This window comes from Argiope bruennichi, chromosome X2 (genome assembly GCF_947563725.1).
Source record: "Argiope bruennichi chromosome X2, qqArgBrue1.1, whole genome shotgun sequence".
Taxonomy (NCBI): Eukaryota; Metazoa; Arthropoda; class Arachnida; order Araneae; family Araneidae; genus Argiope; species Argiope bruennichi.
In genome coordinates this window covers 50,463,250-50,488,918 of record NC_079163.1, presented here as the reverse complement: position 1 = coordinate 50,488,918, position 25,669 = coordinate 50,463,250, and the positions used below count along the sequence as shown (strand labels likewise).

The 25,669-nt window shown below is 28.6% G+C and overlaps 2 protein-coding genes across 4 annotated transcripts in view; one reads left to right on the top strand and one right to left on the bottom strand.

Annotated features, from left to right (window-relative positions):
- Nucleotides 1–18: 18 nt before the first annotated feature.
- LOC129960103 (uncharacterized) lies at nt 19–24,953 on the bottom strand. The gene is made up of 6 exons (XM_056073226.1): nt 24,793–24,953; nt 23,728–23,813; nt 21,746–21,907; nt 19,090–19,247; nt 2,279–2,435; nt 19–171 (listed from the first exon to the last, which is right to left on the bottom strand). The coding sequence occupies exons 1-6, from the start codon at nt 24,897–24,899 to the stop codon at nt 101–103; spliced, it is 741 nt and encodes a 246-aa protein (XP_055929201.1). The 5' UTR covers nt 24,900–24,953; the 3' UTR covers nt 19–100.
- Nucleotides 12,316–25,669, top strand: part of LOC129960102 (sodium-coupled monocarboxylate transporter 2-like) — a 64,346-nt gene continuing 50,992 nt past the window's right edge. The window contains exon 1 of one of the 3 annotated variants that reach the window (XM_056073221.1): nt 12,316–12,396. The gene's annotated coding sequence lies outside the window, so the exon portion shown is untranslated. Of the gene's footprint in view, nt 12,397–20,699; nt 20,847–25,669 lie in introns of those variants that run through there. The other 2 variants (XM_056073225.1, XM_056073219.1) reach the window with 2 other exon arrangements.

Below are 25,669 nucleotides of genomic sequence, written 5' to 3'. Positions count from 1 at the left end.
TTTTAAAATAAAAATTATTTTATTATCAAAATTGTTTTTCATTTTATTTACAAATAATATAAATGAATAAGTAGATGCTGCTCTACTACGTTAACAAGTATTATTTTGAACATTTTTTAAACCATAACTCATTTCTTGAATCTCCTGGATTATGAGGAATGTTGTAAACAGCTGAAAAAAAAAAGAAAAATTAAAAATATATGTAATACAGAAAAAGTTATTAATGGTAACACTTTATTATTAAAGTTCAAATTATTTTTTCTTTTATTTGATTCAAATAGTAAATAGTGATATGGATATTCGTAGAAAACAATTTGCGTTTCGAAATGGTAACATTCTTTCAATGTCACGGTAATTTCCCCTCCTATAAGTATATTCAAATTTTAACCCCGTGGACTAAACGAGTAATACAATGTTATTTACAAAATAAATAAGTTGTGTAGTTTTAATAAGATAGTGGATCAAAAATTATAAAAATTAACTAATTGAAAGGGATAATTTAATCAAATAAACTTTGTAGTTAATGCACGCAGAATATTATGCATTATTCTGTTTGTAAAAATCACTTTTTATTATTTTCAATTGATTTTAGGGACTAAGAAATAATTTGATTGAATAAGCGTCGAAGCAAAGAAGATAAACTTCGATGGTGTTATTTCTACTCGAACGATTTAATATCCCACCTCATATTTTCGCAATATATTTCATTACAGTATGCATATAAATTATAGATGATTTACCGTTGAAATATAATTTTCACATTGAAAACATTTTTGCGTGTATTGTTTCAATTATCTTATACTCCGACTGCAAAATCTCCAATTTTCGAGTCGAAACCTATAGACTACATCAAACAAAGTGAGTCAAATGTGTTTTGCTTGTAATTTATAAAAATTTAAAATTAGGCAAAATGTGCCATTTGATATAATAATATGCTCTCTTTAAGTATATTATGTTTATAAATAACATTTTTTAACAGTAATCCTCATTAAGGTACAAAAAGACTACATATAAAGACTTACAAAATGATTAACTACACACACACATTGTGTGTGTGCGTGCGTGCGTGTGTGCGTGCTTTGAATTAGCATTTATTTTGTCTACTAAAGTGCTCCTGTAAAGTTCCTAATTGGAATTTTTTTATACCTCAGCAGCGAAAAATTGTTAAATAGCCTTTAACAGACATATTTAGTAACATTTTCTGGGCACACTAAGTTTTGAAGCAATGGAGGCTCCTTACCAATTCTACTAAAACTCACCAAATTATGAAGCTTTTAGTATCACGGCTTTATTCTACTTTATACCATTTCAATGACCTCTTCGAGTAAGATTCCTTGGACAACTTGAAAGATTTACTCATGGTCGTCTCTGACTGCCTTAAAAGAGCAATATTCATGGCTTCATAAGTTGGTCTGTTTTAGACTCAGAGGAGAGAAACATGTTGTCTTTAAAATGTTGATGAATTAAGACTATTTTACTAAACAGGAAACAATAGGAACGAGGGGCTATTTAAAATTGTATATTTCGCAACTTTTCAGAAATACATTTATTAATACAAGTAAAATGAAGCATAAGCCTTAACGTCACTTAAAAAAGTACTCATTTGAAAATATGCCTATTTCTAACGATTTAGAAAATCACTTCTAAATAAAGAATAAAATGCCAAAATCTGTATACAACAAAATATTATCCTTTCTTTGATTTAGATTAAGGTTATAGATTTGTTTTTGTTTTATAAGATGTCATCTCCTCATTATTATTATAACCAAATATTTTATACACTTGAAATATTCATTCTTGAAACTTTATTCTAAAAATTATTTTAAAAAAAACGCAGAACTTATTAAGCAATCTAATTTGTAAGTGAAAACGTGGCTAATGTACTATGGATTTGTATTTTTATAAATCAGGATAATTTTTCCTTAAGCTATTAATTCATATAATACACCAGAACTTGAAAATGGATTTATATTTGATCTAGAGTTAAATTGATTCTAAGTTACCAATGAAAATGGACACCATTATCGTTATAGTTATAGGAGAAACTATAAAAGAGATAAAAACTAAGACCACAGTTCAGTTTTCTGTAAATCAGCGAAATATTGGACGATGTACTATCCCAATAAGAATTTAAATGTGACAGGGTTAATTAACTTTGAAGCTAGTTTCATTTTTCATCAATTTGAGCGTGATTCTATCTAGTGCAATAATTTTATGTATGAGCCATGGAACAATTTGCTTTCACCTATCATGGAAATTAATAGAAAGTTTTTCTTACCAATATAAAATTTTGTTTTAATATAGCACAATCCAAGAGATTCTAAATTCCTCCTAAACAGTTCAATTTCCATGAGTAAATCATCTTCGACATTTCCATTAAATGTATGAACGTAGACGCGCAACTTATCAGGAAAACTTCTGAACTCTTGATAGAACTAAATAAAAGAGAAAAAATCATGTGTGTTGAAAGAAATAAAAACAAAATATTACCTTTATTAATTATTAAAAGAAAATATTTAAAACCAAAATCAGATAGTTATTAACATTTATTTAAAAGGCTTACTTCCAAACATATGTAATATTATACACTCTCGTAAAGAAATAGAATATTTGAAATGTTTGGAGTTTAGTCAAGGAAAGTAAATTTGCTTTCTTAATAAACATTTCTTATTCAAATTAGTTTATAAATAAACCAATGGGAAGGAACTCCCTGAAATTTTCTGGTATATTTTCTAATTAATGCACTTGTGTATTATTAACAGCGTGCTATTTATCAAACAATAGTTGCGAAAGAAATTATTATTGAAGATCTTTGACAGTTAATGCAAAAGCAACAACAACAACAAAAAAAAAACGAATGTGAATTTTGTTGGTCTTTTTTTCCAATCGATCGAAACCAAAATTTGACAAAGAAATAAAACTGAGGTCACAAAATTGCAAAATTGTAAATGCAAAAGCAACAAAAAAACCGAATGTGAATTTTGGTGCTCTTTTTTCCAATCGATTGAAACCAAAATTTGACAAAGAAATACGATTGAGGTCACAAAATTGCAAAATTGTTAATACAAAAGCAACAACAAAAAAAAAGAATGTGAATTTAGTTGGTCTTTTTTCCCAATCGATTGAAACCAAAATTTCACAAAGAAATTCAATTGAGGTCACAAAATTACGTACTAAATTTTATATAATTCATCATTCGTCATTATTTTATATTATTCGTCATTGCATTTTTGAACTATGACATCCACCTGCTTCTGAAAATACATATAAATAGACGGTCATCCCATCGACAGATTTAGCTCCACATTTCATGTGTATCTAGACTTTAGGTGTTAAATGTGTATATCAAATTTTATTTATCTAGTTCTCTACGTTTTGTACTTACCGTGTTACTTTATATCCGGACAACTATTTAGACAGACTTTCTCTGAATGGTTTACGTTTAAGATTCGATAGAAATCTACAAATATGGCGTCAAGATCATGTACCAAATTTCATCTGTTCTAACTCAAAGCTTTTTCGAGTTATTGCTTTCACAGACATCCCGGCGGATACATTACGAACCAATGGAAGCGGTTTCCCTAAAACTTTCTTGCATAATCTCTAATAAAAGTCTTCTTTCCCCTACCTCCGTTTAAGACCACGAATGGCTTCCTTGGCATTGGCGAGCAATAGTTATGAAATGCTGATATATGTCATGAATTCAGCATTTTTACTGAATCTAAAAAAAATCCTAGACCATTTTTTGGCGCTTGATTCTAATACGAGGTTGATAATACCCAAAAACCAAATTTATATTTTAGACGTGTTTTTCCCAACCGACTGAAACCGAAATTTGACACAGAATATAATTGTAATCATAAGACCACATACCAAATATTATGTATTTAAGTCATCGAGTTCTAAATTATCGCATTTAATTGTTTAGGTACAGACCGATAGATGGTCAATGCCTGGGCGGATTTGGTTACAAATTTGATTGGTATCAACAGTTTAGATGTTAAAAATTTTGTAACCAATTTGTCTATCTAGCTTTCTTCGTTTTGTAGTTATCAACTTATTTTCAAGTTCAGTTTAGTTACATTAACGTCCCGTTTTAAAGCAACACTAGGGAGTTTTCGGGACGGATCTCTTAATTTTGAACCGCGGTCAGATGACGAGGACGGCACCTGAGCTGGCACTCCTATCTCCAAACTTTCACACCACGCAGCGGACGGACGTTTTGACCTGACGTATTGACCGATCACTTTACATAAAGTCAGAGCTTCGGCAGTAAATATAGAATAAAAATTATGTATTCCATATGAAAATTTCAAAGAGTTCTGGATAATTTAGCAGAAAACTGGAAATTTAATTCATATTCAGGGTCACAATTGAGATTATGAAAAATTTTATGTAAATTTTAGTTTTTCTTCAAAATTTGTAATTTGCTGTTTCAATTTTCATAGTGCAATGGGGAAACTGCTTAAATGGCCAACTGTTTCGTACAGAATTGTTTAACTAATCTAAGAATTTTTCAGAAAAGATTCCTTGAAACAGAAATTTTAAGTAGAAGAATATTTGGGGTCCAAACTGGAAGACTAAGAGCAATTCGAAGGTTTCTGGCTTGCGTGGGTTGCAGTCTTTGAGTTGAGTTTTTGAAAAAACTATTAATAAAGACTGCACTATAAAAAACATACTAAAAATGCTATTATTTGCAATTCTGTTAAAATCTTTGATATCATCAGAACCAGATGCCCTTACTTTGAGGCCGTTAATATTTTTAAATCTCACTTACAGATATTTTTTTATATAGCACCTTTCTGATTGTTTTTTTAATAAAATAAAACTCAGAAATTTTATCGATCCACTTGTGGTAAGAGGAAGACCGGTATAAGAAATACATGGAACCATAATCATCTTTCTTTTTGAGATATTTGTTATCTTGATTTTATCAAGGTTGATAGTTAATTTCGAGTAATTGTACCACATAAAAACATTTTCAATTGTGTTTCGTAATTTCATTCGAATATGGTCTATGGAGTGATGAGAAATGTGCATAAAAATTTCATCTGCAAACACTAAACATTCGATTCAATTTTCGAGAGTTAAAAAAAAAATTCTGACATAAAAATTGCAAACAAAATTAGAGAAATAACCCTGCCTTGTGGAAAACTATTTTTATGTTTTTTTCTGTAAGAGTGATTTTTTCTCAAACGCACTTGAAAGATCCAGTTTTGTAAGAATTGGAAAATCCAGTTGAACACTTGTCTATTGATACTCAGTTGTAAGTATTTATACATCAGACGATCTATATAAACGGTATCATAAGCCTTTTGAATATCCAAACTTATTCCAATAGATTTTTTAATTTTTTTTTATTTTGATGGGTTTGCTTCTTCGATTCCTTTAAGGATTTTATAAATTGCTGTTTTCTTGCCATGAAAGTTTAGTTAAGTTATATTAAAGTCCCGTTTAAAGCAGCACAATTGGGATTTGGGACGGACCTCGTAATTTTGAACCGCGGTCAGATGACGCTTGTTGCCACGGAAATGGATGAAACTATATTGTTGTTGAGGGCGAAATTTATTATTGATCATAATCAGTGATTCGATGCACCAATATTCGCTCATAATTTATTTTAAATAACTGAAATCAAAACGATTGAGCGATATGACTGAATTTTCGATTGATCTTTATTGGATTTGGGTATTCGCATTAAAATAGCGTGCTTCCATTTGGTCGAAACCATATTAGAGTCCTAAAGTTGCGGAAATAAAGATAAGATGACAATTAACTGATTATTTTCAAGATTTTAAACCACTTTGCAGATTTATGGTTTGAACCTGAAGTTGAATTTTTCGTTCTTTTAATTACTCTCTGAAGTTTCCAGAGATGGAAGAGCTGTTGAGTCCATTATTTTCTCCGGAGAAATGCCAGGATAAAGGATCATGATTGAAAGATAGCTACTCAAAGTGATTGGCAAAAATATTTCTTTGAGTATCAACATTCATGATCTGCCTGTTGTGAATTTGGATGACATTGTTATGGCTCATTTCAACATTCTTCAGGATTGCAATTTCTTTCAGAACCTGAAGCAGCATGCGTGGATTTTTACAGAAGTTGCATAGGTTATTGGAATATATCCCTTTTACTATTTTAATGTGATATCGAAGTTTATTTTTAAAAATTTGTACTAAATTCAGTATGAAGTCAAAATACATCTGAAAATCTTCTTTTCTTAATATTTTTTAAGTTTTAGAAAATTATTACAAGTGCCGTTCCATCAGAGTTGATAATCTTTGTTTGGAAGTAGATAGTTTTTATATTTTTATAAATGATTCCTTTGACTTTGTTGGAAATTGTCTTCACTGTATTTTCAGTTTTATGAAGGTCATGCAATTGGTGAATGTTCTCTTTGTCCATGTTTAATGGTGATTCTGTGTTCGCTTTTGATTGAAGATTATTTAAAAAAACAGTAAGTTTTGTTAAAAACTTTTAAGGAAATCAAGTGAAATCAATTAGGGATTCATTGCATGGGAGAGAAATGCGTCGGTTTTGATGTTTTCATCATGATGAAATTCGAATTTTGGAGCTAACCCACGAGGGAATTGCCAAACGATGTTGAGTGTTGATTTCCTCACAGAGGATAACGCAGATTCAAATAACCAAAAATAAATGTTGTTGATTGTGAGGAATAAAACAAAGATTTAAACCCAGAAGTGTGTATACATCAAAATTTATAAAATTCAAAGAAGATATTTGAATTTCCACTGCTAAGATTTCGGTGTTTGCATTATTATATGATGAAGGAATAGGAAGAGTTCTTCCCGAAACATTGGAAAGAATGGAGTTTATAAGATCACCTCCAGATCGATCGTAAAAGTGAGTTCAAAAACTGATTTTGAAATTTATCTTGGAAGAATCTTGCTCTCCAAGAAAAGATCCCAGAAAAATCCAATCCACGAACATTAGTGTTGATGTATGTTGTTACTTTCGACATCGCACTGAAGTAATAAAGTCTGTGTTTTATAGATCGGTTTGTTAGAAGAGGTAAATAAATTAAGATTAATAAGGACTAAGCTAACAATATTTCCAAATCTCCGTGTTTATTTTAGATTCTATTAAATACGGAAATGAGTTTATATCATATATTTCCCAAAAACTCTCTTCTGAATGATTAGATTTCTACATTTACAGCATATCTATATTGGCTTATCAGGCTTTTGAGCCAGTAGACATAACAGTAATATATATCATACTCATCGTTATGTTACTCCCAACCAAAGGATTTTGACAAAAGCATCCAGTGAGTTTTATGATAATATATATGAATAAAGTCTCAAATATTCAACAAAAAAATACGACCGTTCCCGATTTCTAGGAATTATAAGACAATAAACAATCAGATTTCACGGTTTCTTATGCATCGCAAATAACAAGTGTACGAAAATACCTCGAGTTGAATTCTGTTCACGAAAAAATAACATTAGTTACTTGAGTTTGAACATTATCTTATTAAAAATATCAACATTGTATAATAAACTTTTGAGCCTTGTCATAATATTACTCCCATTACTATACAATGCCGCTTGAAAGCCATTTTGTGTAACCGTGTCCATTTATTTTTATAATTCATGCTAAATTTTGTATGTTTATATTGACAAAGATCCTTCAGTCATATATTCATTTTTGAAAAAGGACGAAGTCTACAAGAACAATGCCTGATATTTACTAAGTAATCTCAAAACATAAAATAATCGCGACAGCAAAAACAAATTAGGGTTGGTAGGAAGTTCGTAAACAGCGAGCATTCACTGGATAGCGGATGGCACAGTATAGCCAAATACGGCTCTTGCGCCAATAAACCATACAACAACAATCACTGAATAGCTGAAATAATGGCCGCTGTTGTGAATCGGATTCTCTGCCTACCACTCCGAAAGGTCTTTATTGTCACAAATTTTTGCAAGGAAATCATTTTATTAACGTTGTGGACATTCGAAACGAATTGTCAAATTTCTAGTCCCTTTTTACTATATCTCTAACATTTTTATCAAATTTGTGTCATGCGGAACAATGAGCACGAATTTATTGCGAGTTCGATATGAGTTTGAAGAAACCAAGTTCATTATCTATGTGACCGAGTTTAAGGCAAAATCCATGTTTATTCTTTTTCTACCTTTCTGACACTGTTCGAAACCATACACATGAGTTTTTCACATGAGCAACTCACTGAAATTAGCACAAGAATAGCGTAGTAATAAAAAGCCGAGGGAAGTATAGGGCCATACAGACAAAACGTTCATACCGCTTTCCAAAGCCAAATATGAAGGAGGAGTGGGGGAAAAAAACTAATAACATTCCCTGAGCTCCAATTACCTCTGTTAAATTCCTAATGACGATTGGGGACTAAAAATCATTTTATAACATCTGTACAACCTTACTCTCTCTATGCCACTAGTAGCAGCAGAATGCAAACGCATCAACGCTTCTAGAAAACAACTCGAGCTACCATTTATTGAAGTTCTAAAAAAAATTAGTTCTTGAACTTTTTTTATATCTATGTGTTAGCTATTGCTGTACACTTTATTTCACCAAATTTCATATTCACAAGAGCAAAAATTCAGTGAGGTAATCATAATAAAATTAAATTAAAAGAATTCGAAGGAGTGACCTAAATAAAACTATTCCATTTGTTAAAAATATTTAAAACGTTGCCAGTTGTATTAATACATTTACACTTGCATAAGAAAATTATTAATTTAGGGAAATTAGGAGTAATCCTACATACATAAAACCCAAGAAAATTTCATGAGATTCTTGTTCGTGTCGCCATCTACTGGTTGAAAATGTAATTAAAATATAATATACTGACCCTATTTAAATATCCCTTAACAACGAGCGTTAATGAAAGAAAAATAATTAATTCACCTTGAAAATGACTGAAAATGAAGTTTGAGGTCGATGAACAGGAAAACAAAAAAGAGATATACGGATTAACAGGATGAGCGTGTAATGTTTTTTCCGCATCCCACACAGCATAGTAAATGACGTTAAGACAGTTTTCTTCCTCCCTCTTGTCCATCATACGTCATCTGTTCCTTCCGTTTTACGTTAATTCTATCCAATTGCGAAATACCATTCACAGTTATCTTCCATTACTTAAATGTCATGAAAAAAAGAAAATAACTATGAATTACAAAATCATTTAATTTCTCACATTTTCAAAGAGCGATTTTCCCGTGAATATTCTCTTGTTGGTCTGTTATTTTCGTTAAGCTCATTTAAAATCCAACGTTTTTCTAGTTATACATTCAATTTATTTCATAATAAGATATTCTGTAATTAACTGAAAATTCATCTGAATTACCTAGTTTCATAAATAGTCAACCAATCAATCATCTGAATTAAGATTTGGTGCATGAAATAGTGAAAAAATTGCATTTTCATAGTGTAATTGGAAAGCTCTACTAAATGTTATATTCATTGATTTTAATTTTTTTTATGCCAGAAGTAATTTATTCCTTTAAACCCCTTGCCTGCCGTGGGCGTATATATACGTCTCCCTAAGTCAATGTTTTAACTGCCCCTGGCGTATATATACGTCTAGCAACTATGTACGTGCGTGGCAATGAGGACCGAATCTCGCAAGTTAGCTTCGGCAGGTAAGGGGTTAATATTTTGGCAGCAAATACTTCTATACCCAAACAAATGGGAATAAATATTATGTATACAAATGAGCAACATCTAATTAAAAACTCATAAGGGTCTGTGGCTTCAAATCTTGTATTTGAACGCATCAACGCATTTTGCGCCACATTTAATGTATACATGCAGTAGACTTCGAGTTATTTTGAATAATTGAGACCATATACGATGATCAAATATCAGATAATGGGATATCTGACGAAGAAAGATTATTTCTTAGAAAAATGTAAGAATTATGACATTTTTTTGATTACAAGAACAATATTTCTCACAATTTGTGTACTCTCGACTGTAATTAAATATTAAAATAACAATGCTTGAAGATATGAGTCGAAGTTAGTTGTGTTGCTATCTTTACATGTTTTTACACGGGAAGAATTTCTTAGCATTTTTTTTTTTTTTTTTTTTTTTTTTTTTTGTCTCAAAGCGATTCCGGTAATTAGAGTTTGGATAGTTGGAGTTAACTCTAAAGAAACATTCTTTTATGGGATTTGTTTAAAATGGTTTAAAGAAACAATTTTTAGATCAAATGAGATTTGGACTCTGTCATTATTGAAGTTTTATTCACGCGTTTTATTTAAAATATTTTTGAAATCAAGAATACTTTCAGTTTTCAGTATAAGTTTCCATCAGATTGTTAGGATCTTCTTTAACATTACACATGGGATATGATAGCTTTTAAGCATAAAAAATTAGCTTTTGAGACTTTTTTGCATTTTATCAACTTGGAAATTTTTAGAATATTCTGTCAGTAGAATGTTAAGAAAATGCATAGATAAGCATGAAATATCTGTTTTAGAAGCGAAATTCAAAACGGATATTTCAGAACAGAAAAAAAGCAGGTTCAGCGAGGTTAGAGGATTAAATTTGACTAGTTTGGAATTTGTATTACCAAAATGAAAAGGAATAAATTAACGATATAAAATAATTTTAGAATGAAAACTAATAATGTAAATAATGTGAATAAAATGTAAATTCTGGCTATTTCAATGAAAATATTTATAATTGCATTATAATAATATTTTCTGGATAGAAGCAGCGACTTGAGCATTATTGACTAATTTTTTTTTATTTTACAAAAATTAGGAAATAAATGAATAGCAGTTGCATTATCATCTGACTGATAAACCACAATGAAATTATAATACCAATTTAATCATGCCAATCAAATTTAAGGAACTACAATTTACTATAACAACAGATAGCATTTAAAGTTTAGCTGCTCAATAAACAATGAGCGTTCTGATAGATAAGATATGCTATCTAAGAGGCAAAATAAATTGGCGATAAAAATCTGTCCTTTGTTGAGGATGGTGGTCCTTTTAAAGATTTATTTTGCGATATCTCTCAAAAATATTTGTATTCGAATTTTTCACCATAGAGAATTTACAATAAAGTAAAGATTTTGAGATATCCAATGAAAATTAAGTCGGTGGGGGCAGCCGAGAAATTGATGATATATTTAAGCATTATGAATTTTTAAATAAAATAAAAATTGGGTGAACCAGTACACTGGTACTGGTTGACAGATTCTGACAAGGTGTTTCCTCGTAGAAAATGAACAATGGAGCAGGGTTTTTTTTAAAGGTTTTTCTTGAAAATGGAGGTTAGAAAGATGTTATAGACCATTGATGACATAACATATAAAATGAGCTTTCATCTAAAAACAGATTAGTCATTAGCTTTCATATAAAATAAAAGTTAGCAAATTTGGACCCATGCTTGTGGCTGGGGAGTTGGGACTTTTTAATACAAATATTAGAATTAATTCCATACATCATTATATATGGATTAGAGAAACTTGTAGAATGGATTATTATAAAATTATGTTCGAAATTTATAATGGAATTATTATTCGAAAATTATGTTCGAAAAATTATATTCGAAAAACTTTGCATTATTTTTCATATGATTAGATTGATTTTAAATTGTATATTTAAAATTCAATGGAAATTTCATCTTACGAGTTACAATATATACAAGCAAAGAAGGTTTTTATTAGATTTATTATCTTTTAATCTTTAAAGCCGGCAGTTAAGCAATACTTCTCATATTTCTTTTCAATTTCTTAGAATCCTTCGTTTATTAAGCAGAAGATGTTGCAATCTGGTAAAATGATTATTTGAGATTGTCAAGAGGAGATCATTTTTTAAAATTTGAAAAATTAAAAGACTTATTCATCACTTGAAAACTTTAGATTTGTAAACTATTCCTTAAGATCTCGAGGAACTTTAGAGATTTAATAAATATTAACGAAAAACTTTGCTATGCGGAAGATTTATCATTTCCATTTCAACAGAATAAATAATAATGAGGCCAGTGACAGATAACATGAAAACTAATATAAATAGCTGTAAATAAACAATTTCAAGAAGAAATTCTTATAATTTTTATCAGTGTCAATTCGAAAACAAAATCTGTGAACCTTGAGCCAAATTATGAGACCCACATTTACAGGGAAATAGATAAAACTGAACATTGTGAGGCAATCAAAACGTCCTCAGAGGCAAGAAAATTCATTTATAAACATAAGTGAAGGTTCACTCAGAACATCACTTCCTCAGTTACATTTGAATATGCAGTAACAGATTTAAACTCTCTTATTCTTTGAAAACCGAGAAAATAACAATTTGTATAATATAATTTGAAACATGCTACAATTAAATACTATAAAAAATAGCGACTTCTTTTTCATCTAAGTCACAGGTAAGCATCCACAGTTTTATTCTGATTTTGCTTACTTTAAAAATATTGTTTGTTACATGTTCTGTAAATATTGTCTATTTTTAAAAAAAAATTGAAACTGTCTTTTGAATCTTATTCAAAAAAAAATTTTCTTGAAAAAATTAAAAAACTGTCCACTTATTCAACTTATTGCCAGGTGTTAAAACTCGTTAAATATTCTATTTATGTATTATAATTGGCTGTTTTAATAAAAGTTTCGGCCCAGAAGCTGCTAAATTTAAGATCAAATTAATGTTATTTCTTTTTATATATTTCATTAGTATTCTACTTATTCAATTGATTATTTAATTTATTGATTTACTTAATTAATTTATTCTTTTTTTAAATGTATAAGGAATGACTTGAACACGATATTAAATAGATAGTACAAGTATTTTCTTTTATTGATCATCTGAAGTATCATGTCTGATTCTAAGTTTAAGAAAATTATTGGCAATCACAGTCTCATTTTCAGTTGCATCAAATAACTATCAGGCCATCAATAAAGACATATTAACTTACAGGCGGAAATTCAAAAACAAAAGAAAGACCATTTTATTTTTTAAATTAAAAGCTTATTTGTGTGTCAACTATTTTAGGATCACAAACTGAATAATAAAATTTTTGCAGTAAATTTATCTTGTTTTTAGATGTATTAAAAATCTAATAGCAGCCTAAATTTTCTATTTTAAATATTTTTATTTTTTTATTTTTAGAACGACTTGATCCGCAGTTGACTAACGAAAGAACAAATGATTTGCCTAAAAATAGCAACGCTTTACATCACTTTTCGAATACCAATGAAGGAAAAAAAAGGCGAAATTAGTCAAGAGTTAGCACTAAATTCTTAATGAATATATTCGATCAGTTCATCTTTTTATTTTTTATTATAAAAAATTTTTGGCTCTTCTATTAACCAAATTTTTTTCCTAGTTTCATAACATCCCATTATAAAAAATAGTTTTGCTAAGCATAACTGTATAAAAAATAATTTACTTGATTAAGTGGAAAAAAAATTTCAAAGGTATATAAAAATTCATATTTAGAAAAAGACTATCTGCGATTTCTTAAAAAATTTGTGTTCAATGTTTTCAATAGATTTGCATAGACTAAGCTGTTCAAATCTATAATCAAATTAAAATCATTCAAAGCTACTCTGCTATATGAAGATTATATTTAAAAAACAATTTTAAATTTCATTGTACATTTTCAATGCTATGTTATTATTCCTTCTAAAAATACTAATAGTGAACTCAGCTGTTTAAAATCACAGTCACGAATCTAAAACTATTTAACTGCATGGAAATTACTCCAAGCAGCTACTCATATTTCGTGAATATTTATGTCTAATCATGCACAAATAAGTATTAAGTATTACATTATATGCATCTAACCCTTAATAAAAGGCCTTAGTAAAAGTAATAGAAGAAAATAAGAGTTTGATGTTACATCAAAGTGTGATTCTTTTATTATTCCCTTTGTTCAATTTGTTATTCACAATTGAAAGGAACTATATCATACTTCCATTTCTTCATTCTTTTCTATTTCTCGCTTAAAGAATCCAAAAGAAATAAATCAAGGGCGTTGTATTTTCCTGGACTCATTTAGAACTAAACTGAGAAAACTATTAATCCATTTCAAGAAATAAACACACACACACACACACACACACACACACACACACACACACACACACACACACACACACACACACACACACACACACACACACACACACACACACACACACACACACACACACACACACATATATATATATAAACACATTCGATATTTTTTTAAAAAATCGATAGTTATATAAATCTTTCAAAATAAGGATAAAAAGGCAGGTAAAACAGTGAAAAATAATTTTGATTTAACATTTTTTAAACATTTAATAAGGTGATAAAATTGCTTACTTAAAATATCATTAATGAAATAGTAAATGACTGAAAAATAATAGGCAAAATCAAAAATGGAAAGAATGCTAAGAAATGTGTCGTAGAGTGGAACGAAAAAATCAACTTTTGATTTTTAATTTGCAGTAGCTCGGAAAAGTTGCCTTTTGGTGTAGAAAAAATAAATTTTCAATATGAAAAACATAGGGGTACGTCTTGAAGTGCAGCAAAAACTTTAAATTTTTCCTACAGTTTAAAGTTTTTTTTTTTTGAAGAAATAATCAGCTTTTGACTTTTAATTTGTAATAGCACCAAAACAATCGCCTTTTGGTGTAAATAAGATGAATAAAAAATATAAAAAAGATCGGAGTACGTCCTTGAGTGCTACAAAGGCAGTAAAGTTTCATAAAAACGCACTTTTTGGAAATTTTCCAAAGATTTTTGCTTGTTCTCCATTATGAAATAAAAAGTTTTAAATAAGCGTAGAAATGAATAGAAATAGAAAATGAATAGAAATAGAAAAATAGTTTTACTATTGCATTGTCATGGCATTCAAGAAACTGAGTCACCACCGAAGCGAATGTTATACTGATGGGGGGGGGGGATTTGTCGGCGCGTGAGGACAACTCAGAGCTGGTGTCTGGTCAGTACTTTGCCGAATTCAGTTGAGTCAGTGTCTCTGTTCCGTCTATTGTTTAACCAATTAACATAGCCGATTTGTTAGTTTATATTCTTGTATGGTTTGTTGTGAATAAAATTGACTAAGACTAAATTAGTGAAGACAAGACGAATGTTGGAATGCCCTATTTTTGGGAAATTTAAGTGATTTGTTTGAAGTTTGAACTGCCTACTTATGAATCTGTTATGAAGTGCTATTAGACATAACCTCAAAATTACTTCAGAGAAGGATTCTTCTGTAAGTGACATATGTGACACTTCAGTTCCCAAAATAGAACAAATATAGTCAAGAGCTTCTATTCCCGTTGTTTCTAACAAAAGAATTTTACAAATTATAAAGGCTTATCATGCTAAGAACAGGAATTTATTAAAGTCATAAAACAGAAAAGGATCAGATAAATTTGATTCCTACCTCACAAAATTTAGAGAAGAAGCTAAACACTTATTTGATGTTGCTTGTAAGTATGTAAATTTTAATGATTGTACTTATATATTTAAAAAAAAATGTCTAACGATCTAAAAAACCAATGCTATAACAGAAAAATAGTTATAAATAATATTGATATAGCTACAATAAGAGCTTTGAAGAAGAAAAAAGCAAGAAAATATAAAGAACTACAGAGAATAGTTAAGTTTAATCAAGGACGAACAAAAAATAATAATGTGTCAGAAACGGTTATTGGCGACAATGACAGCACTAAAAAAAATAGTGTTCTTTACAAGAAGAGGCAAATCAACCAGATACTTCAAATATATCTTATATATATCTTATCTTATATATATCTTATATAAATATATGGCTGAATACATCGTAAAAGTGTATATGCCTGTGTGATTTAATATTAAGTGAACACCTTCACCAAACATCCGTTTAACTTTATCTTATATTCACGTTCTGACTATCTCTGACGATCTCAAGAATACTATAGATCAGATTATTCAAAGAAATAGGTACTTTGTTGCTTCAGAAAATATCCTTTTGTCCATGCTAAGTGATAAATGTAAAATACAAAGAGAACTTGGTTTACGACGTGTTTTAAAAGCAAGAACAGAAAGTAAAGACAGAGCCAGGAAGTTTAAAGCTACAAAGATAAACTTCGATGCAAAGGATGATATCTACGTGATCTCATGGCTTGAATATGACGTAACCGGACCACCACCCCTAGTTAAAACATATTTCCAGGGACTCTCTGAAAGACTTTATAAGGAAGGCATTTGAAGCTGAGCCAAATAGTACAGTGGACCCGGTTATAGACTTTTGCCGGCTTCCTTGTCACACGCAGTAGTGTAAAAAGTTGTGAAAATGGTAACCGAATCGACTCAAAATGTCTATGGTTCAATCAAAAGATCAAAAATTGTCTCACGTGTCAATACGTCAAAATTTAATACAAAAACAATCTAATGTGGCTATGAAGCAGAAACAAACATTTTGCAGCTGTAGCATTTGTAATCATTAAATATACAGAAGTAAAAAAAAACAAAATTTGACATTAAAATATGCATTATTATTATTATATTTTACAATTAATAATTTTTTCAATTGCAATAATTATATATGCATTTAAATCCATCTTTTGTAACATTAAATGTAAGAAAAATTAATAAAAAATATTTTATTAATTATAATTTTTCATTTTTTTTACAAATTACAAGTTTTTTGCGGCACCTTAAGATGGTGTAGCATTGCAACCAAATTTTCTTATTCTTTTTTAACCTAATAGTCAACTTTTCTACACTATTACCAAACAAAAATCTAAACAAATTTTTTAAAGACCCATTTTAAAATTTGTCAATTTTTTCGGATTTTTTGCTAATTTAAAGCTCTTTGCGGCACTTTAAAATGATGTAATATTGTGACCAAATTCTTTTTTTAACGTAAAATGCAACTTTTCCCCACTATTACCAAACTAAAACCTAAAAAAAATATATTTAAGGCAATTTTCGTTCCACCTTAATATAGCTATTAATGCATATTGTAAAATACACTTAATAAAAATTTTCTATGAAAAGTGAAAAAGAAATTTAAATATTATTACTTAAAATAAAAACATACATTTCGCAAATTTGTACAAGTATTTGAAACTTTAAAAACAATTTTATTAGTAACAATATGCTTAATACATTCATAAACTATATTAAAGACAAATGATAACTTTTCAACAATGCATTTTGATGGATAACCCTCAAACGATACAGCCATTCGAATTTCATTCAGCAATCTTCACTTGATAATTTATTTTTCATGTATATGCTATGGTTAATGTGATTAATCGGTTATTATTAATACTATAATTATTATAAATGTGTGAATAATTACCGGTAATTGTTATTAAAAACGATTAATACATTGACTGCAAAAAAAACACCTATTTTTTAATTTTAATTTTCATGATCAATAATTTGTTCTGTATTTCATAGTAAATTAACAAATAATTTTTTGATATTTTTGTGAAATAACTTTTACAGAATACGCATGATATTTTCTAATTTTAGAAATGCTAAAAGAGAAGACATATATATGAACTGATCATAAAAAATAAGAAGAGAAAGGAAAGGAAATTGCAGGCAGCACTCATCAGAATATATTAAATTCATGTTATATCATCATGTTAGAATGGCAATTTTTATTAATAGAGGAGATGAGATTCAACTCCATGATTGATTATACATGTAGGACTGGGTGGGACAAAATGCCCATTCAATCCCATTTGGATCAGTGTCTAGGGTACTGATTAAGGAACTTTTAAATAAAACAAATAATTTATTTACAGTAAACACGATTAAAAGAACATTAACAATTAGGACGGGAAAGATTATCTACATTAAAGTTAGAAGTAAAATATTTAGATGGCACAAAGGGCGAAGCCTAACAAGATGTCTGCTCATAGCTAAACTATGCAACGCCTCTCTGCTCCTCTGCTCCCGAGCGAATGCCAACAGCTCGTTTTATATAAAATTTATGGTCACGTGACTTAGCACTTTCGATTAGTAGAACCCATGGTGCCATCTATTACAATATAATAAAACTAAATTGAATTGGATGCATTCAGTATAACAGTGGAATGGTAATGGCCACTAATTAAAACTCTACATACATTTTATCAACATAATGAATAAAGCAAGTAGTTTTGTGGCATGACAAGGAAAAAAATCATTCACAAAAATTAAACAAAAATTCCACAGTAGCTTCTCTAGCTCTCCATGCATCACAGTTGAAAATGCAATTAATGGTAAAATTACTTCTTTAACGGAGAAATCAACTAACCCAGGTAACATATCTTGTTTCACAATATTGTGCGATATTATAATATATCATTTAATATTCAACTACATTTTACAATACGGCGAGTATTGTAAAATATTGTACAATATATGATATCTTGTTTCACAATATTACACAATATTGTGCGATATTATAATATATCATTTAATATTCAACTATATTATACAATACGGCGAGTATTGTACAATATACGATATCTTGTTTCACAATATTGTGCGATATTATAATATATCATTTAATATTCAGCTATATTATACAATACGGCGAGTATTGTACAATATTGTACAATATATGGTATCTTGTTTCACAATATTACACAATATTGTGCGATATTATAATATATCATTTAATATTCAACTATATTATACAATACGGCGAGCATTGTACAATATTGTACAAAATATGTGTGCTACTAGGGAACTGAAAATGTTACAGCATTATATAATAAATAAATCCAATGGACAAATCTTTGAAGAGGAAAATGCATTTTTTCCTTGTCGAAATAGCGATATACTTTTTTTTCAGGGTGAATTCTTGCTATAAATTTAAGCTGCATAAGTATTGTAAGAACCTAATATTTTCTGAATTGCCAAATAATCATTGCAAAAATCTTTACTCAAAAATGAATATTATTTTTTCTAAATTGCAACAATTTCAAGACAGTTTTTAACTTTAAATTCGCTGATAAGTTTTGGCCTATCTCAACTAGGTTGTAATCCTGCATTTGTGAGGAGTTTCTTCTATTTAAAGTATTGTTGGATCCTAATTTTTTTTATTTGAAACTCTAATTTTAAGCACAGGACTGAATGATCTTACCTCTTTTGGTGCTGCGATCATGCCCCAATAATGTGGTATGTAAAATTCTGCTGCAAAAGTCATCACACACCACGGATTTGTTGACTTACTGCCAGTATGCTCTACTTCGATCAACAATGGTAAGGTTGGACTATAAATTTGCTCTCTATCGTTGGAACCTAAAAAAAAAGAAATATTTTAAAAATTTGACTAAAATATATGTGAAAAAAAAACCCATTTTAAAACGTATCTAAAATATAATTTACATAAAATAAAGTAATTCCTGAGCCATGCAATGGTATATTATTCATTAAATGTTCGTATAAATTTCAAATAAATACTTAGTTAATCCAGTATTTACTTAATATATGTTATTTAGAACCTAACAATAAAATAATATTCAACTGTTGATTGATAAATAATATTCAACTGTTATAAATGGATATTATTCATCTTTTGCAAAGGGTAATTACAATGAATTTCAAAATAGATTTATTATAAGTATGAATCATAATTGATATGAACAGGAAATATTTCTCTATGATAAGCAAAAATTAACGTTTTTGATATTTTTTTGTGCCGCTTAAAGAAAATGATTTTATATCCTTATTTTATATGAACGTTTTTAATACATATATTATAATACATTTTTATTATAATCGAGTGAAAGAATTTTAGATAACTCTTAAAAAATTTACGAATCAGAATTGAAATTTTTAATTATTTATTAGATTTATTATATTTATTTTTGATTAAATACACTCAGAGCTAGGGTCTAATGCAATAAAAATCCATACTATATTTTTACTTTAAGTAAACGACGTAGCTACTGCCCGGGAGGCTGCTTAAAAATCTGTATTCTTGCATTTGAGATTAAGATGAGCTCAGGTAGCAGAGCCTATTGTACAATATTATGTTTTATTATTCAACGGCATTATGCAATATTGCAAATGTTTAATATCATGCAACTTTGTACTGTATATATGTGCTAATTAGGATAACAACATTTTAATTTGATTTGATTTCACTGCTACGTAAATTGAACCTAAATGATTATTTTTTATCTCAACACAAATTATTTAAGTTTCGACCATTCAGAAATGAAAGAATTTGGAAAGTATTTTACCGTATTAAAAACTATAAAGAAATCGGGAATAAAGAGTAGTATATCAATCATATCAGCTTATGTAAATATGATATGTGAATAAGTATTTCATGATGTTTCTAATTCAAATCATGATGACTTTTTTTGTGTAGGTTGAATTCGATCTTCTCATGCTATTTTTCTTTTTTGCTATCTTCTTTCTCAGACAGACTCTTCTTTTTTGTTTCAATTTCCTTTATCAACTCACATTTAAAGTTTATTGCCTTCTAAGACCTTGATTTTAGACGAATATAGAAATCAGGCTAAGGGATACTTAAGTTGCCATAAGCTATGCTATTATGTTTTAATTACTTAATTAATTGATTGATGTTGATTTGATACTCACGTTATAATCAAAGCAAATTTTCGTGCACCATGATTTCAGTAAGTTGGAGTACATTTGAGAAGAAACTATATTATTCTTTTTATTTCATTTTTGTGATAAGGGAAGATTTTATCAAATCATTTCAGTATGAATATATTATCTCCTGCATAATATTACTTAAACTCTCTGCCTTCATAAATCTCCTTGTCACGACTAAATTTCGTTATTACATCTACTTGAAATTTAAAGTTGGTCCAGCCAAATTTTTGTCTATTTAGTCTATTCGTATTACAGCTCCTTTAGCTGCAAGTGAGTACACCATATTTTTTAGATATTTTTAGCTTTATATTTCTCATTTAATGCTAGCTAAATGAAAAGGAATAAAAATTGGTTTTACGATTTGATTTTAAGGGGAACTATTGATTTTTGTTGCTTTTAAATAGTGAAAAGGCTTAGTCTTTTTCCTTATGATTTTTTTTTATCTACATTTCAAAATAGTTTTTAAACTACAAGATAGATTTTCGAAATACCTTTACAGAAATTAACTTTTATTCAGTATGGTTGTATGGTTTCTTAAAGTTTTTTCTGGAAACTAAATTAATCTATTAGTATTAACCACAAATAATATGATAAAATATTCTTTTTTCATACTTGAATTTTTGTATCGAAATAAAAATCTTATTTTTGTTTCTGATCACTTTCAGAAAGTCGTCTTATCTTTAATGTTTTAATACTCTATTTATGAATGTTTCTACAACTGGATACAGTCATGAAATTTTTAGTATTAAAACATCTTTTTATACGTTTATATTTAAAATTAATCTAATATATAGAAATTATAGTGGAAATTTTGAAATTGATTTATAATATATTTTAAATTTAAGATTTAAATTATTAGCACTATATAAATGGAATTGCAGTTGATGATATCCTTCAAGGAAAATATTGTTATTTTGAATTAAATTTTAATATTATTTCCTATTTTTACGTAGTCTTCATTCTCTCCGTTTTAATTCAGTTAATTCTTCAATCTACTTCAATAAACAGAAAATGAAAGTTCTCCCCGAGAATAACATTTATATAAGATTTGCAATCTGTTATGATATTAAATTTCAAACTTCCATGTTTGTTCTATGCGCTTATTTTATTTTGTAGTTATTAAAATGTTCAACAATATGTAATGGAAACGATTAATTAGTAAAACAAACCTTTAATGTAATTGGTAAGCCTTCGTTGGCCTTCTTCCAAAACTAATTTTAACTTGCAGTTTAAAGGTGGTGTCAGTCTGAGGAAAGTAAAAGCTTGATAAGATCGCTGCTGTATAAAGTAAGGATGATCTTGCAATATTGTATATTCAGGGCAAGGAAGACCTAAAAAAGAATTAAAGGCAATTTTTTCAGTAAAATGCTGCAAAAAAATGTCAATACAACTTTTTTGAAACTTTGTGTTTATAACGGAACTTTTCAGCTTCTTAAGAAAAATGCAAGCTGACAATTCTTTCAAAATGATTAGCATTTAAAAGCATAAAATTATGGATTTTATCGAAGAATTTAATCAGTTATTTTTAGAATCTAGTAGATTTTCATTTTGCATTCCAATTCTTTGTGAATTTTAGAAGTTTTATATTGTTATTTCTGTTATGAAAAGGATTTTTTTTTAATCAAATGAATATGTAAATATCAAGCTCTATTTAATTTTATCCTTATTTATTTTTGTCTCTATTCTGCTTAGAAGTTTTAAGAAATATATCTTATTGGAAATTTCAGTTGAAATATTTTTATTTAATAAAAACTGAAAATAATTTATATAAATAAACTGCCGAGCTTTTATTTTTTCCCGCACTCTAAAGAAGAAACTTATTAAAAAATGTGTGGAACAAATTGGATGACATTAACACATATTTATTAGAAAAGCTACCGTTCTTTCTGAAAGGAAAATAAATGCTAAATCCCTAATATTGTATTTTAGCAGTTTTTTGGTTAGAAAACCAGTGGAAGTATTCAACTCTTGAATTTCGCGTATACTCACACATAAGGGTATATTTTGTATTAATAACATAAAAAGGAAGATCAAATAAGTATTTTGTATTTCTTCACAGATTGGATCAAAACTTTGGCACAGACATGTAATTTTGGATATAAAAACATAATCTTAATTTTATCTATTTATCCTTTTGTGTTTTTGGACTACCATACTCATATTCTCATGGAAGGACAGATAGACATACTTTCCATTGATAGATGTCTTCCAAAATCTGAAAGAAATCTCCATTTCTGATGTAAAGACTGTAAACGCAACATTATCCCTTCCAGATTGTTGGCAGAGTTCAAGATATACAGACATAATTTCAAAAAAAGAAGAAGAAGAAGAAAAAAAAAGGGGGGGTTGGTTGGTTGGGAGGACACAGGTTAGTTTGAAACTTAAAGATTCATTAAAATATCGATAATAAATTCTTGACGATAGAAAATTTTTCTTTGCATGTTACGCATACGAGAAAGTAGGGGAAAAAAAGAAATGCCGTTTATTTAAATTTTTGTTAGCAGTTGGATGTTTGTTATTTTCCTTAATTAATCTATAAAAATACAAAATTATACCTCAAACTGTACTTTTCTTCATTAAAGTTTTTGTTTTGAAGATTTTTGCTACCTTTTTAACTTCCAAGTCGTAACATGATTTTTTTTCTCGATTTTCCAATAAAATAATAATAATATTGGGGTTTTTAATAAAATCTTAGTTCTGTTCTTCCGATTCTTCCAGCTTCCATATTATTGTAAAATATTCCTAATAAAAAATAATAATTGTTAAATTTTAACATTGTTCCTTATTGGAGATTCTTTTCTTAACCTTAAGCAGCACGAAAACATAATTGATTATTTTTCACTAATGAGAAATTTTTGTAAATTTCATTTCAGTAATCCAACTTTCCTTTCGTAATGTAAGTAAATTAAAATAAAAAGCTTTTAAATGTAATAGAGTTTATTAATCGTAGAGGAATCTCATTTCTAGAATTATAAAACTGAAATAAAAGACGTTGCTTAAATTTCTCGTGACAACTACTCATCGGCCTTATCAAAGAATGTATAGTTTTAAAATTTTCATATTATCTTAATAATGTCTTTTAACAACAAGCATATTTTCTTACTAAGAATATTATTTCGCTCTTCAAAAACAAATCTCCATGAAATCTTACCTTCACATAATACTTGACTAATGACTTGAAATTCTTGATTTGGTGATAAGTGAAACGTCCTAGGATGCAATTTAGGTGTGTTGAGTCTGAAAAAGTGTTAAAAAATTTATGGAAAAGGTGAAATTATTGAATTTTTATAAAAAAAAATATACTTTCCATTAAATCATATTTAAGTGGATTTTTTTGTTTGTTTAATAAAATACTTTTGAATCAACATTTTGATACAAGTTAAAAGAGTAAGTGTATAGTTAAAAAATAATATTTTTCATATATTCACCAAAATAATTATGAAAAAGAACTTTTTCGAGTGTAAAGAAAACATTTATACTCGTGCAACTTATAAAATAAATTATTTTAACTATCATATTTTGCACACTTTCCATTTACACATTTTCTCGATATTTGTACAATTGCTTAAAACATAAATAAAGTTCTTTTATATCAACCTTCAAATTTCAAATTTATTTCCGTCCTTCAAAGAAATTTCTAATTTTAACTAATTTATTTTTGCGTATTTCTTTTTGAAGGTAACAAGAATTTTATATTAAAAAAAGGTAATTAAATTTTATCCGAACATTATTTTATATTCTTGAATTTTATCAATTATCAAGGCATGGCTCATTTTATTTCATATCTTTAAGTTCAGTATTCTATCTTTTCTCGATTATGAAAAACAAACAGTTGACTACAATTTTTCGAAACACTGCTATTCCATGTTTTGTAATTTCTACACGCAACAAGAAATGTGATTCCTCTTCTGACCTCGACATGCGTCATGAATTTTCGAAAACTTATTCAGCAATTCCAAGCACAAATTGCACAAATGCTTCACAGACAATAACAGGAAAATTATAATGGCTAAATTAGTAGTTTTTATGAACTTTCTATTCATTTTAAAATAAAAATTTAGTGCTGAGGTATTGATTAAATTAAGGAAGACCAAAATTAGAATTAATCAATTTTTTAATATATATTCTATTTAGTGATCCGATTTCATGATTAAACATGAACAGCAACATCATTAATGAGGTTAAATTAATATATCTTTGTAAAATTTATACTTACTCCTCAAATAATACTTGTGCAGTTGAAGTATTGATGAAAGCTAAGCAAAATTGGGATAGAAGTAAATACAGTTTTTGTGAGAAATCTAGACAGCGATTAGCTTTCATGGTTGAACATGAAGTTGGTCTAATATGAATGATACCTTCAATGTAGGCACGAACACCTTTCTACTGTTTTCCGAACGATAACCGCAACATCCTGCCTTCTTGGAAATTCCCACGTCGATACAAGCAAACGATACATCTCTTTATTCGTGATGAAATTCAGCGCGTAACTCTTCATTTTAGCACAAAAGCAAATTTTTGTTAAAGCTTGTCGGTTTAATTGTCAATTTCGGCACTACTGATATTTTATTCCGGGTGTTTTATCTTAGTGGGTGTTTGAAATGAAAAGAATCAATTGTATGCTGATGCAAACCTTGGAAAATACCCAACAAGCTGCGAGCCTTTTAAGTGAAGAGATTTACTTGATAAGATAATTTCAATTTTTAAAATCATGATTAACCGGTAATAATGGGCAGTAAAAAACAATTCAAAATGTTTTCTTCAGTATGAAACTGATAATGGTGAGCACAATGGATTTTATGAGTAAAAATAATTTTTTTCTGATATGCCTTAAGCTCCATTCAACGTAAAGGATAAAAATATTTTGAAGAAATGTTGAATTCAAATTGCTATTTAAGAATGGCAGACAATCTGTATTTAAAATCAACAAAGGTTTAAGTTAAAGATAAATCTTTTCCATTCTTGAGTACTCAAAAATTTGTACGTTTTTTCCTCCAATGAAACATGAAATCTATTAAGGAAAGATTTAATTAAACCGATCCCAAAAATTTATAGCTTTTCTCCTATTAGATGAGAAATTTAGGTTTGAAATT